The 15,537-nt window shown below is 39.8% G+C and overlaps 1 protein-coding gene across 4 annotated transcripts in view; it reads right to left on the bottom strand.

Moving 5' to 3' along the window:
* LOC311443242 (uncharacterized protein) overlaps positions 1 to 15,537 on the bottom strand; it is a 409,687-nt gene that overhangs the window by 108,233 nt on the left and 285,917 nt on the right. Inside the window, exons 1-2 of one of the 4 annotated variants that reach the window (XR_014697143.1) lie at positions 8,336 to 8,461; positions 4,401 to 4,485 (exon numbers count right to left, since the gene is read on the bottom strand). Coding sequence is in view for 2 of the 4 variants with exons in the window: in XM_084533288.1 (XP_084389414.1) it covers positions 4,405 to 4,485; positions 8,336 to 8,350 (96 nt within the window). In the remaining 2 variants the exon portion in view is untranslated. Of the gene's footprint in view, positions 1 to 4,400; positions 4,486 to 8,335; positions 8,471 to 15,537 lie in introns of those variants that run through there. The other 3 variants (XR_014697144.1, XM_084533288.1, XM_084533287.1) reach the window with 3 other exon arrangements.

Raw genomic sequence — 15,537 nt, 5'->3', positions numbered from 1 at the left:
TTCACTGGGAACTGACTACCCTTATTGTGAGACAGAAGACAGACCTTGCATATGATTTTTCTTCCATCCAGTTCAAGCATTGTTGAAATAATCAGGTCACGTGTGCATTTATGTAAAATCAGACATAATTGACCAGACAAATTTGTGTTTACAAAAAAGGATTTGCTAAATATGGAAGACTCGCTGTCTTAAAACTAAGTGCAAATACATTGGAAGACATTCACAATGTCCTTAAAACAAAATGCCTCAGAAGTTTGAATTGTTACCCACCACAAGACACACAAAAGGCTGGATAGATTTTAAATAGATCCTGGAGCTGTTTGGTATGATTTCATGGACAGCTTATTGCAAAAGAGCAAAATAGTTACCACCTCCTTCCCCTTCACTCAAAAATTCATCCTAACTAGTCTTCAAGATAAAGGAAGAACAAAAAATATTTAAAGAACTATTAATATTTATAGTCTTGGATTCATAACAGAGTGAGACCATACATTCATGGTGACTCACCAGGAATTGCAAGATCACAAGAACAGTAAATAGCTTTGCAAAATCTGAACTATCAAAACCTTTTTCGTGTTTCCTAGACCCTGGTTTTAGCCAAACACTATGCCACTCAAGTTCCCCTGCCGTTCACATGCTGTGGTCAAAACAAACAGAGAGTAAATAGATAGTGCTTTTTATACAACTGGACAATGCCACAATGGCATTGACTATAACAAATGACAACTGACAGCTAATTAAAAAACGAGGGGGGAAGAAATGGAAAATCATGCGCAAATGAGTGAGCAAAATCTGGGTGAATATACTTGACAAACTGTAGAGATTAATAAGAACTGCAGAAGGCAGAACTGCAGAATTCAGGCTGCCCTTTTTCCAATGTAAGCAGTAAGTATCTGAGGCATCTTGAGAAGAATTAGTCTGTGGTTGGCTCTAAAGACTCAGGTTGGACTACCTGACCCTTGGTGGTTTCACTATGCAGATTTATCTTTTTCAATTTGCACTGTGTAAAGCACTTTGGAAAACATATGGTAAATGGAGACGTTCTTGAACACGTCCCATGTAATAAATACATTTTATGTTGTATAATAAATAACCAGATTCAGTTAAGCTCAGCATAAGAGCCATATTTTGTGAGTATTGTTGGGAATTTTAACATCCAACACTTTTGGAAGAAAGCATCGTTAGAAACTTTCTGAAAGAACATGAAGTTAGAGAGCCTGAAGTCTCCTCCCAGCCACATCAGAAAACCTGAATCTAATTATTGTAGTAATCTTCAGAATGGCATTTTAACCTCTTATCTGTACAAGCCAGGAATCCTTTGAATCTTCATCTTTACAGTTATGGAAATTATCCACTAGACCACAACTGGTTTGTAGTAGGTTTTGGTAAGGTGTAATATATGTGGCTAATCCTAGCTGCAGTGGTACAATTGTAGATTTATAGAGTCTTCACATGTAACCTGAAAATCTTTCAGACTTTCAGATCTTAGAACAAAGCTGGGGGACCAGAAAATTGAATTTCTGCCTTTTCAAAAGGAAATAAAGCCACAAAGATCCGAGTAAAAAAGGAACCTTGAAATTCAGCACAGAATAAAACTTTTACTTTGGGCAGGCTTCCCAAAAACACTACCCTCCTGCTCCATAGTCATAGTTTGTGTACCATATCCCTTTTCAATCAGTTTCCAAGGTTTGAAATTTTGCTAGTCACATTTGGTGTTTTTCCCATCCATTGTTTTCTCCAGACACCGCTGGAAGCAAAAGTTGGATGGCACAAGAAAGGAAGAACTTTATTCTGTTTGAAGTAGCGTTTGAATACATATGCTACCAAATTGATGTGTGAAGAGTGAATAATCATTTGTTATTAAATGGAAAAATATTGATTTGACACAAAGATGTGGAATGTTTTCCAGATAATTTCACTGTTGTGGTGGATTGAGATTTAATTCACTTTGATCAGTCACTAAAAACATGACTCCAACTTAACTGATTTATTAAGAAACTCATGTTACATAGCCACTAACACACCCCACAATGACAAGAGGGTAACCATCCACAGTCAGAAGGATCATTACAAGTATTGAATTAGGGCAACACAAATCTGAACCTCTCCACACAAAAGCCTAAAAATGTTGGATCACAACATTTAGAAAAGTATCCATCTTTGAGTTAAAAAACACAATAGACTTTATATATGCCTATCTTGCTCCTGAATGAGTCTGTTTATGCAAAAGTGCCTTCTATCAATTCATTTGCCTACTTTCCCATTTATCCTTTGGATTCTGTTTTGCCATGGCCTGCTGGAAGTAACATCTGGAGCTAGTAACAGCATGAAGACGAACCTTGCTATATAAATAGGCATTAAAAAGACTGTCTTTGGAGACAGCACATATATTTCCTACCCCGAAACTCCTGTGAAAACTAGTTATTATATTTCCTACATCAGCTGTGGCATTTCAGTTGTTGATACTGTGGTAACCATTGCTGAATGACAACTTCTTAATAGCAAGCACTTAAGCTCTGGAAAATACACTGCCTACAAGACAGGCTATGGACATGGTTTTCAGTCTTCCATCTCCTTAACATCCTCAATCTGCACATCAACTATAAATTTATTTTTCCCCTTTCACCATTTTAATGCAAGTATCCAAGACTTTAAAAGGAAAAAGATTGAGTTCCTGGATCCTTTCAATTTTCCATTCAAGCCAGTGGAGCTACTCCAGGCTTGCTGGAGCAGACTGTGGTCCTGTAAGATGCATCTCTTGTGGTTCACCCAAGATGCTATTTGGAAAAATTGGGAATCTTGCAAATGCCATGCTATTACTTTAAAATAACTTGGTAGTTTTGTTTCCTATGATGAACACAGGATGAGTCTGGAAACTACAGCAATCAGTTGTGGCCAAGCTGTGGATTACAGCAGAGATGTCAGTACTGGAAGCTTGTCCAAGATATCCTATAGACAGAACAGAACTTGTACTTCCACTCCAATACTCTATTAAAGCTCTTGCTATTTCCTTCTTCCATTCTCACACCACACTTATCTGGCTGTATCATAAAATCCCCAGGTCTGGAGCAACTTTTGCAACTTTTCTATACAGCACCTATCACAGAGATGTAAATATTTAGCAGGATATACTGGGTAAATAATAACAAAAGAAGCCCTTTGCACAGAAAGAAAACAGCCTTTGAAAACTTTTGAAAATTTAAATTGTAGCCCAGATTCTCAAAGCGAGAATTATACTCCAGGAAACCAACTCATGCCCATACTGACAACACTTCAACTTTTCTCCTGCTTCAAAGCCAGATGGTTTCAACCCCCTTCCAGTAGATTTTCAGACTATTCTTCAGTAGCAAATTCCTTCCTCAGCAGTAGGAAGACCTGCCAGTGAGCAACTCTAGAGCACAGGATAGGCTTCAGACCCCAAAACTCTCCAAGAAAGGGAGGTTTTTTTAAACCAGTTAATTGAGATTGGAACTAACTGATCTTCACAACAGTTTCTTTACCAGCAGACAGACCAGCATTCCCTTGCAGTGCTTAGTCCAGAATTTTCTGTTCCAATGTGTTTGTGTGTAGATAGAAGGTGGGCATATGACCAGCTTTAAAGTTTACTCAGTTTACGCAATCTACTCTGTATAACAACATTAAAGGCCTGGGCACCTTGCAGCACTCTCATTTGATTTAGTGAAGTGAAAAGCAGTATCAAAGAAAATGGCAGGTTACATTATGTTTCATGTTGCTAAATATCTTATATATTTCATAAAATCCTGTAATAGCAGGAAAAATATAGAAACAGAAAAGCATTACCACCATTTATGATAACCTGTACCTTGATTACTAACAAACCCACTGGGTTTTTTAGTCTTATTCTTCCATGTAAATATAGTCTGAAGCAAATAACAGATGACTGATGTTGCATTACAGAAAATCCCACACCAGCTACATTATAATATTTTAAAATAATGTTACAACCTCTCAACCATCACACAGTATCAGCATTGCGCTAGATTAGTTTTCTGATTTTTTTTCATCTTTGAAACTCTGGACAGAAGATTAGTTTAGGTCATATCATCAACACAATGAGGCTGGTGATTTCTCAAGCTAAATTAAGGATGTATCTTTATCATATGAGCCCAACTGTGTTACAGAAGGTAAGTGCTTTGCACTTATACATATATTTAAGTTCAGCTTCAGTTGCGTTTTTATAGCACTAGTTTGTGCAGTAGTGATAATATGGTTAAAGTTGTTATGCATATATGTAGGATAAAAATTTACAAACCAGACAATATCATAGTAAAACTATAGTTATCCCACGCTAACATCTTGTAAGTTCATTTATTTCAGCATAAGAATGCTTTTGCTGCATGCAAAGTGCAATGGTCAGTGGAAATTCTTAGTGATTTCACCTACCTCAATACACTTCTCAGGCAGAGGTCCCAGGTTGTCATGCTGGCCGAGAGCAATCCTAATATGTGGCAATTCTGACAAACACTGAAAGAAAAACAGAAAAACAGGACTGAGTACCTCGACCAGATTTCATATAGATAAAGCCAACCTTCAGTTTTAAAAGCAAAAGCAACCTCATATTAGATTTAAATACAGTTTGGTGGGGATTAGTTTCACTACAAAATGAATTGTTACATGAATTTTAATTACACTTGAAGGTTACTGCACAGGATGCACTCAAACATTAGCACGAGATCTGGAGTAGGACAAAACCCCTTCTGACAATTACACTAAAAGAAGCAGCTACAGAGGCATACATGAAAGCCATTTAAATAGGCCAGTACTAATTCAAACAATTCAATACACTTTGTCCAATTTTTGCTTATACATATACACATATATGCATGCAATTCTCCAACTCTGTTCTCACAAAAATCCCACATGTAATGGTTTATGATAGCATAAATTGTACTGATTTACTTGGCAAGTCCATGCAACACACTGACAGGTCTGAAAGCCAAAGGCTGAAGCCCAACCCCAGACATTATTTAAAAACAAAGCCACAAGATCTCCAAGCTTCAAACTGGCATGTCTCACCAAAAAGGTGATGATTTAAATCCACTAAATTTCACACAGAGTAAATGAACTGCTGAAACTTGGTCTTTAACCAATGCTTGGAGCATACATCAAATTGCAGGGTCTGAGATGAGAAAGGTTCATCCAGAGGACACTGCAACAGGTCTGAGCCCAAATAGGTACAAACAAAGTGAGCTGTGCGCAGCTGCCTCATTATTATACTCAGATGGCCAGAAACAGTCTATGTCTTGATGATGTTGTATACAAGGGGTGGGAAAATGAGTTCTCTGTTATGTGGGGATTTTAAAGATGAACACATCTTTAAAAGTTGGAAGGCAAAAAAATCAAATGAAGATCCTGCTGATAATGAGTTTGTTAATTTTTGTTTCAATGGATCAGAATCAGCAAGATTTATTTTTGTTATGAAGTCTTTAAGACATTTTGCACTTCTCTAGCTCAGATGGGGATATCACATGAGAACCATGTGCAATGAGCTCAGCATGTGTTACGTTTCTGAAGGACAGGAGAAGCTGCTTCTGCAGCCTCACGTGGCTGGATGCTGTGCTCTGCACGAAACCAGGGGCTGCACCCACCCACAAGGGCACTGCAGAGTCAGGAGGTGAAAAGGTACCACTCTCTACCTTTTGCTCTTGCACAAAGCATTTTCAGAAACCAAGCAGACCTTGTAGGGAAAAGCTGGTTCAAATCAACTATCAGACTTATTGTGAAGCTTGAACCTGTATCCCAAAGGCTCCAAGGGCTCTGCTGTCTTAGGAACTTGTTCTTGTGTCAGTGGTGAATATCCAATTCTCACAAAGGACACAGAAGACCTAGAAGCAATCATGACTCAATCCAAGACACTGACATTAAAACCATTCCTTGTATTTCAGCAGAGCTCAAAGCATTTGTTGTTGTTTTTGTGTATGTTTGTTTCTTTTTAGTCAGACCTCAGGGTAATGGGTAATAGCATTCAAATACAAAGAGATATTAACTGAAAACAAGAGGGGACAGAATAGCACTCCAAGATTGCATGTAAGATTTCACATGTAAAGTAAAGATACCTGTTTTGCTAATGATCCAGATATATAAACTACATATTAGATACTTCATATGTCCATGATTTAAAGCCATAATTCCTGAAAAAAATGGTAATTACTGGCAGTTAATATTCACTCCATTCAAGCTCAGGCTTGAAACAATGTTCTTAATGGTAATTTCAAACAGTTTTGTTTTTTGTTTTTTTTTTTTTAAAAAAAGATCTTAAATGATGGAAGTCACTACGCATTTATAAAACAAAGTAATTGTAGGACTTCACATTTTCCTTAAAATATTTTATAGCAGCCATTTAGATATTCATGTGCCATAAGGAAAGGCTGTCACAGTTTTGTGAAACAATCCTTGCCTACAAAATACAAAGATTTCTGTATAGCTGTATAAAGCATGGCCTGCCCCAAGAACTTTACTTGTGAAGAGGACAATCAAGACCTACCCCAGTTCCTTGAAATCTAGCTGAAGTTTTACCATTCAGTTCAATGAGATGTAACAAGGGCCACACCCAAAGCAATATACAGAGTTCCCAAAACCTCGTTTTCACTAAATCAGAGAACAAAACATATATACTCCTGACAGTAAATAGTGGTGAGAAATCACTCAGGCATAACAATGCCAGAATTTACTAAGATATCTATACAGTTTATTATGATTCTACATTTGAGGTCAACTCAAACAAATCATTAAATCATCAAAATCTAGTTAATTTCCCCCAAATTTCACTATCACACCATAGTAATTTCTTACTGTATACCTTTAAGGCTTTATTTCTCTTAATAATCATTGATCGCCTCTGTTTTCTTGCTATTGAAGCAATAGAGGACTCAAGACTTATTAAAATGGGGAAATATGCCATTTTAAATATAGCTTAACCAGTTCCCAGTTATTTGCAGGAAGTATCCAAAAACAGTGATAAGAAGCTTAGTGTGGTCTACCAGATTACCTAGGTATTTTTATGTTTAAATAATGTTGGAGGATTACCCTACATTAACACCATAATACAAATTAATGAGGCACTCTAAACAAAAGTCCTTGTAATACTATTCCTTTGTTTAATTGCTTATAATCTTTGTTTTGTTCAGTATAATACTAGGTGCAAACAGCTAAGTACAATGGTTAAAACAGTTCATCAGACCCAAGGAAGATCCACAACAAGTATTCAGACCTCTTTGCCCTGAGGTTAGATGTTTAAGATCAGAATAATACTGAATCATACCCCTGCTCATAGCCCCATTATCTTTTCTTTCTTTAGTTCTCAGACAAAAATTGATGAAGACGCCTAATCTCTAGATTTTATCATCAAGTAGTAAGAACAGATCCATCACTTGGTATAAATCCATGTTGTTTCCCTAGAGTCAATGGAGTTGTATTAATTTACTTTAGCCAAGGTCAGAGCCATTGCTTTCATCTACTCCAAGCTAGAAGTACCAGATAGCAATCTTTTTTCTCCCTTCCAAATCAGAATCACCACATCAAATGTCTGTTTGATCTTGAAGAGATTTTACATGTTTTATTGGCATAATAATTTGACACTATTAGAAATACTGTTTGAATTATAAGCCTTTTTTTTTCCGTGTTGTATTTCCCACATACTACAGCAGTGCATAGGATGTACTTACAGGTCCATAAATAATTAAAATCTAAAAGTGCTGTTGGGAAAATTGTCTCAAATGATCATTAGACATCTCACCTGTCTAAACATATTCACTTAGCATTTATTCTTATCTTTAAGAGGCACAATAGATTACACAAACCACAGGTGCCAAAGGAGTATGGAACCAAAGCTCCTTTTTAAGTTAAGCACATAAGTCCTAGCATGGGCCCCTGGCCTCAAATCATTCAAGTGCTTTCACAAGCTTCTCACAACACCTTCTCCCTTCCCATATAGGAGAAGTTTCATCTTCACTATCTCTCATCTATGACCGGCATTGATTTCCACAAACATCTTTGTAGTTAGAGAGCAAGAACTTCAAAGGTAGGCTTTAGGAAAGTAAGGAGCAGTTAGCCAACCCCAAGACACTACTAAAATAGAATCTAAAGGCTGGTGAAATAAGTCCACCAGCCTTCTCTCTTCAAGGAGACTTCTCTGAAGGAGCCATTTTACTCACCAAAAGTAATTACTGTGAAAATATTGTCCTTAACACTGAGTACAGAGCAAAGGAAAGAGTAGCCTGAAAAGGAACATACAAATGACACTCAGGAATTCTCACTCTCACAGACAGAATAACTAATTTTACTAGTTATTTAAGAAATTTAAAAATATGCTTACAATTCCCAAGGTCATCTAAAGCAACAGCTCATGGTCTTAAGGATCAAGCAAAAGGGTTCTTGGCATTCTCTTCCTCCAGGGCAGTGTTCATGCCTACCTCAGCCATCCAAAAAAGCCTCACATCCCCCATTACTTGGTTTATAACCGCTCACTCAGAAACTAAATTCAGTGCAGCTGAAGCCAGCTCCATCTTCACATAACTGGGCTCCCTGGCAACAATTTTAGAGACAACTGCCACCTGTGGTAGATGTTTAGTTCAAGGAGAACATTAACTTTCCCTCTGCCAGTGATTTAGCCCCGGTCCATATACATCTCATCACAGCCCTAAACACACACAACTGCTCCAATGAAAGCAGCCTGTTCCTCATTAGCAATTTCACAGAGTCCGAAAATAATGATGTGACAACAAACTCAACAAAATTTGCTCTAGGGCACAACAAGAAATAGACAAGATTTCCATATTTTTGGAGGACAATTTACTGTACTTGAAAGAGATGAATTCTTTCTGTTTACATTAACTGCCTCACTATTTGGTCCAATTATTCCTACTACTTCAGCAATCATGTTACGCTTGTTCAAGAAGAAAGAAATAACAACAGCTTATCTTGTTGAGAGCAAAGAACAAACAGTAAAAAATCAGTGGATGCACTTAAGCACTACAGTTGTTGCTATTGTGCTAAAGAGATGATTCATGTTCTCATAGCAACTAGGGTGAAAGAAAAATGCTCTTCTTCTGAAAAGGCTTCTGTTGTAATGGTTAAAGAACTCTTGAATAATCAAGCTAAATGGAGAGGGGAAAAAACACTTCCCTATGAAATTATGTGCACTAAACTCAAGGACATGTTGATCTTTATATTATATCGATCTTCATATGTATCTCAGTTTATAATCTGTCACTGGTCTGTGCGGTATTAAGCCAAGACAAAGAGGGGCAGCATCAGACATCAGAAGGCCCTTTAAATAGCGTGAATCTTCCAGCCAACAGCTGTGGTAACTGAATGTTTAGGGAGGCTTGCTACAGGAGAAATCTGTGTCGTATACTCAGAACCAAATGCTCTTCAGTCAAAACCATTCACACAAATGATTACTACCAGCTCTTCGCAAACTGCCCCGTACATTTCGCATTCACACAGCTAACTGGCCACAAGCAGCGAGCACCGAATCCTTCCTGGCATGGCTGTCACTCCATGCTCATGTCATTTGCTCTCGCTGCACACACATCACAGTCACAGAGCATTGCAGGAGCGGTAGTGAAGTTCGAGTGGGCCGTGCTCACGTTGAGCTGACTTCAGAGTTTCAGTGTGCTGTGATCTTGTCCTCACCCATCGAGGTTTACGCTGTTATCACAGTCAAAATAGATCACGGTTTGCTAGCACATCGCTGTCATGTTTTATTCATGCTGAATATGCTTTTTTTTTTTTTCATCCATTCATGGCAAAATGGCTTTCACAAAGCACTTGCTAAGTCGCTGCAGGCATGGAAGGCAAGCTTGTCCTTGACCTGTGTTTTACCACTCCCCTTTGCGGCAAGCTTGAGTTTCAAATAATGGCCAGGTCGTGGGATTAGGAATCGATATTCAGGAGCACTGGTAAGAGAGAGGGGGGTTTGTTTCCCAATATCTGTCAGCACAACAGCAAGCTAGACCTAGGCCAGGTAGCACCAGCTAGCAGCACTCCTTCCTGGAGCTGCTCCTGCATTGAACTTCCCAGGGAAGGATAAACGCATTTGCAGTCAGCTTCCCTTCCCCAGCTGCTCTCCCTTCTTTTCTCACTATCTTCCTTTTCCTCATCATCCTCCTGTCCTTCACTCACTTCTTTTCCCTTCTTCACTTAAGGGAGCCTCAGCTGTCACCAACTGTGGGTGCTGGAGCTGCGTGCGTCTGGCACCATACACGAGATCCAGAGCAGGATGGAGGCTGTTGGGATGACAAAAAGCCACAGTGGCCAGAGGAAAAATGACTAAGTCTCTTGAACTGATTGCTAGGCCAAGAATTACTGTAAAAATTAATAAAATCCCACCCAAATGAAGGGATCCCAAAAGTATGGCTTTTAATCTTACCAAGGTATGTTCCACATTAGCCCTCTGAGGGAGTATTCAGCTGGTGGCCAACAGCTGGCTGCAAGATGGGCTGCAGCCTTTCATGTTTATTTCCTCTGCAAATTTATGTTGCAACTCTATAGCCACAGAGAGTTCTGTATGCACCCATTAATTAATAGTTTCAGCCAAGTAACATTTGGAGTATCTGCCCTTTTAGTAATGAGCATTGTGGAAACTAAACCCATATTGGTAAATTCTCTTCAAAGTTTTCTCGGCAAGTTTTGACAGCTTTAATCCAGGAAAGTGGGATGGCAGCAGGATATCTATCCAGATTATTATTATTTTTATTTTTTTAAGCTTGCCCAAAGCTTTTCAGGAACTTCTTTGAATGCCCTATGGTTTGACCATCCTCTCCCTCCATAAGTTGGGATTTTGGCAGAGAAGCTCATCTGGGTATCAAAGAGCACCAGAAGATGCTGGACTGACTCAGACACTGCTTCCGCTGGGATAAAGCCCCTGTGACTGCAGCAAAACACAACTGCAAGCTCAGCACGCAGCCCCAGAGCTTCTGGCGAGGATGCCACAGTGATCCCCTCTGGATGTAACAATTTCTGAGGCTGTTCACTAATCATTTTTAAGACACCGACTTGAGCACATGCCTTCCCCAGATCTTTCAAGGAACCCAGAGATATACTTAGACCAACACACAAATTAAACCACTGCCTAGCTATGCAAATATGTTTGAATTTCATTGTTTACTATATTTTTTTAATATCTGCAAAACACAAAACTATCTAATGAAGCAATGTTCCTCTGCTCTACTTCAGAATCATGTTGAAACAACTAAAGCAACTCTTTGTGGACCAGGTGTACACACCCCCAAAATTGCCCATAAATTAGATTAATCTTTCCCCTACATCCAGCAGCTTAGTCCCTCTTTTAGCAGCTAGTGCAAGTTAACAACCCCACCAGGCAGTGAACTTTACTTTAAAACTGCATCGAGTATATATTTGGTGCAGTGCAGCCAGTGCAGAGCTGAGGAGCATTCCTGACGTGAACTTTCCTCCACTCCTACAAGGCCTGGGAGCTCAAACCCATTTGGAGTGCTCAAAGAGCTTTTCCCCATACATGCACGTTCCAACAATAGACCCAAATGTCTTCTAGCTAATTCTGGTTTCCAGAAAAGCTATGCTGCATGCATATGGCTGTATTATGATTAAATGATGCACATCTAAGTATGTTGAATTTACAAAAAGAAAATGGTTATGAAGCGACTGTTTTCACTAGCTCTCTATGTGCTTAGAGCGTAATTAACTGGAGGACAGGCTTGTCCTGGCACAAGTCAAAAATGATTTAAACAGAGATCTTTCAAATTAAATGTTTGAGAGCCTGCTTGCGGGTTTTATGGATTTCAGGAGGGCAGATTCACATGGCCGAGTACGCCAGGAAGTATGAGAACAGCACAAGAAATGCCCGTTTCTTGCAGTACCTCTCTGGCTTGTCCATTCCTGAAGTATTACAGCAGATGATTCATGAGGCAGAGGGTGCTCTGCCATGCAATTTACAGTCAGTCTCTGTCACTCCTTGACACAATAAAGAGAAACTTTAATACACCATAGTTTGTTCCAAAGGAAAAAATAATCTTAAAGAACAGCAAGCAGGCTCACTGGACTCTTTCAGCCTGTTTCTTCTCGTTAGGCACCAGACAGGTGGGCCCACGTAGATGGCTGATTTATTTCCAGCACACTTCAGCTCCAGTATCTTTGCTGCCCCAAATCACCATGCTCTGGTGGCTAGGCATCTGCAACCCCATCAGCATCCCTGTATGACAGCTTGGCTTCATCTGCAAGGGTCCCTTACCCTGGCAGTGCCCCAAGGGACAGTTTGCTCTGGGAACCAGGAGGCACTTGGAAGCTGTATGCAGTGCAGCCCAGCAAGGAGTGGAGCTCCACGGTCTCCCTTTATCGCAGTAGCGTGATGGAGCTTTACTTGCCTGTACTCATTTTTTCCCCACCGCCAACAGTACAGTACTTTTTAAACCAGCGAACAAATTTCTCGCATGTGCTGCATTGTATTTTAAAGCGGACCCCTAAGGAACTTTCAACAGTGTCAGCATCAGTATATTACAGTGCCTGCCACCGCCCATGCCAAGCTAAGCCAAGGGAGACATTCTTCCTGGAAACTCCCGTGTTCAAGGGATTTCTCATGTCTGTTTGAATTTACTGGGGATCAGCATAAATAATCCTGGATGGCTTCTGGGGGCAGAAAGCGCTCTTGAAAGCTGTGGCCCTTTTTGCCTAGAAGATGAATTCTCAAATGCTCATTTTGGACGGAAATCAGATCTACTACCATGGTGGCACCACTAGGAAAGCAAATGTCAAAGCTCGGTAGCAAACATGCTCTGTACTTTTTTATACTACTTTCTTGCTTTGAGTATGCTGGTTTATTAATGTTGTGGTAGGGACACGATCCAAGTCAAGGTGAATAAAGGTTACTGCTGCTAAAACGAGTGGTTCCCAGGCCTCCAACATGTTTGCACCACCACCTTTGTGCACAGTAAAAAAAAAAAAGAGAGATCCACAATTAGATCTCAACCACGGCAGTGCCCTGATATATCGCACTGCATGGCCCCATGGGCATCCGTGTCTGCCTGAAGGAGGAAGCAGAAACATGTTGCTGGAGGCAGGGCTGGTGCACATATATAAATGTTTCCAGGGCACATCACACTTAGATGAGCTTGAAGCTATTGTCAATAATTCCTCTTTTAAATAATTTAAACTCTCTCATAAATTGCTTGACAAAAAAGTAAACTTGCCATTATATAAATTGGGTAGCTGGTTGCTAATCAGTTGGAGGCTGGCAAACAACAGAGATATCCTTATCCCGACAGGTAATGTGGAAGACTACCAGTATGCTTATAGTAACCACAAGACTACCCACTTCTAATTATTCTCCCTTTCTACCATTTTTTTTTTTCCGAGAAGGGGATATTTCTGGCCCAAATACATTCACCTAAAGTCTGTTATGACTCCAAAGAACAAATATTTTTGCTCTTTTAAGAAAATAAAGTTTTAATTGTCCACAGCAGACCTTTCTGGTAGACCCTACTGGAAGAAGGTCTCATGCCCTACAAAGGTGAGCTTCTCCAGGGATTCACCTCTGTCCCCCCTTTCCTCCAGAACAATGTTGAATTCATTGCTGAAATGCCTTTGGCAGAAAGGAGTGACATTTCTGCTTGGCTGCCCCAGACCAGATCTTGCATGGCATGGATTACATGGAGTCCCATCCTGAAATGTAGTGATCTTCTGCTTTAGCCAGATATATCCAGACCTGGAGGTCTGCTACAGCTGTGTTGACAATACAGCAAGTGGCAGTGCCAGAACTTAAATACAATATTGCTCTTTTTGGCTGCCAAAGTAGCTCTAAGGAACCATTTACACTGAGTACTGCAGAGTCCAAAATGTGGGAGGTATTGCCCAGAATGCAAGTGAAAATGTGACTTTAGTACTGCGCATTGGCAACCAGCCCTCGCACGGCAAACAAAGGGGGCCAAGACCATTCCCAGTATTAACTGAGGAGGGTGGACTCCCTGCTGGAGCTAGTGAAATCTGAAACAAAACGAATCCCCATGACTGTGATCCAGACACGGTATGTCTATAACCAGATCTCCTGTCCTTAAAGCTGACTAAAACTTACACTAAGAGGGCTTTTGGAAAGCCAGCCTTCTCTTATAAATAGGGTACCAGCTATACATCAAGTGCTGTAGCTGTAACTTGGGTTTGCACCACAATATGAAAAATGGTAAGCTAGTTGCTCGCCTTGGTTTTATCACAAGTTCCCCTTAGCCCAACACAACCATCTGGAGTGAAGGAAATGTTCCCAAAAAACTGTGATTTAGTTTTTAGTCAGACCCCTTAGAGGTCCATTCCTTTTCCATTCATTTTCTTTTTGACACGTTCTTCACTTGGACCACTTCAGTCCTTAAGGACGGCTTACATACTGGAAGAAATGTATTTCTTACAGAAGAAGACCGTTCCTTTCTCTAAGCACTATTTTTCCTTTGGACATCAAATTCACACTGTTTCTCAAAGCTATTTCTATTTCTCTGCAAGTTAAACTTTAACGGAAGCATTATTCCAAAATTCATTGCTCTCAAGTCCATTAGGATTACCTGGTGGGTATGATACTCCTCACCACAGCATCTCAACCCACTTTTATGAAGTATGAAAATATCATAAGCCTCATTCATGTGAAATGCATCATTATCTTTTCTACTGCTGGGAAAACAGTGCTGCCTCGCTCTCCCAAACATTCAAGAAACGAAACGTAAGATGGAAGAACAGAAAAATGATATTTCCTTCTATTTCTTAAAAAAAAAAAGAAAAAAAAAAAAGTAATTAAAAAAAAAAAAAAAGTTTCTAGCAAATATACTTGCAGAGCAGAGAAGGAGTATTTCAGATGACAAAGCTCTCTGGCACATGTACTGCTGGGCATTCAGAACAGAGTTACCTTGATAAAACAGCTACGTTGTGTTGCCGTTTGCTAAACAAGCAGCAAGTTCATTCTGTTCACCTTTGTGTCCCATTCATAAGAGAACGGCTTAAACAACTCTCGATTCCAAGCTGTCTCCCTGCCTAATAAGTTTCTTTATTGACAGCTTGCCAGCAACAGCCCTAAAGTCAGCCTGAGAACATAAATACAGCCTCTTGAGCTTGCTTCAGAGTGTTAGAGGACTGCTTTCAATACTGTCGACAAAGCTTTAATGGTGTGAACTCAGAGCTTGAGTACTACTGAGTACTGCAGCGCTCAACACCCACAGAACATTTCAGAGAGTTTCATTCCAAAAGTATTTTAGGAACCCTTGAAATCAGAGGCTTTCTCTCTGCTCTGCAAAAGCTCGTTTTGGAAAACAATCCAGCCCATTTTTAGTTGCAGAAATGTTGAGATAACCCCATGTGCAGTGTCACTCTCCTGTTGACTTCATTTCCACAATGTCATGCTTTCAAGCCGCCTCCCTTTTTGGTCCTGAGTTTCTCGCCTTTCCAAAAGTCTCTGAAACGCCATTAACATATATTAAAAGTTCAGCAATGTTTCCTGTTCCTGCTCATTCCTGAGTGGCTTGGGAGCTGGAACATGTCCCTCCTTGCCTGCTGGGGGCTGTTATT

The sequence above is a fragment of the Aythya ferina genome (assembly GCF_964211825.1).
Source record: "Aythya ferina genome assembly, chromosome: 12".
In the NCBI taxonomy this organism is placed as follows: Eukaryota; Metazoa; Chordata; class Aves; order Anseriformes; family Anatidae; genus Aythya; species Aythya ferina.
This window is presented reverse-complemented; position numbering and strand designations above follow the sequence as displayed.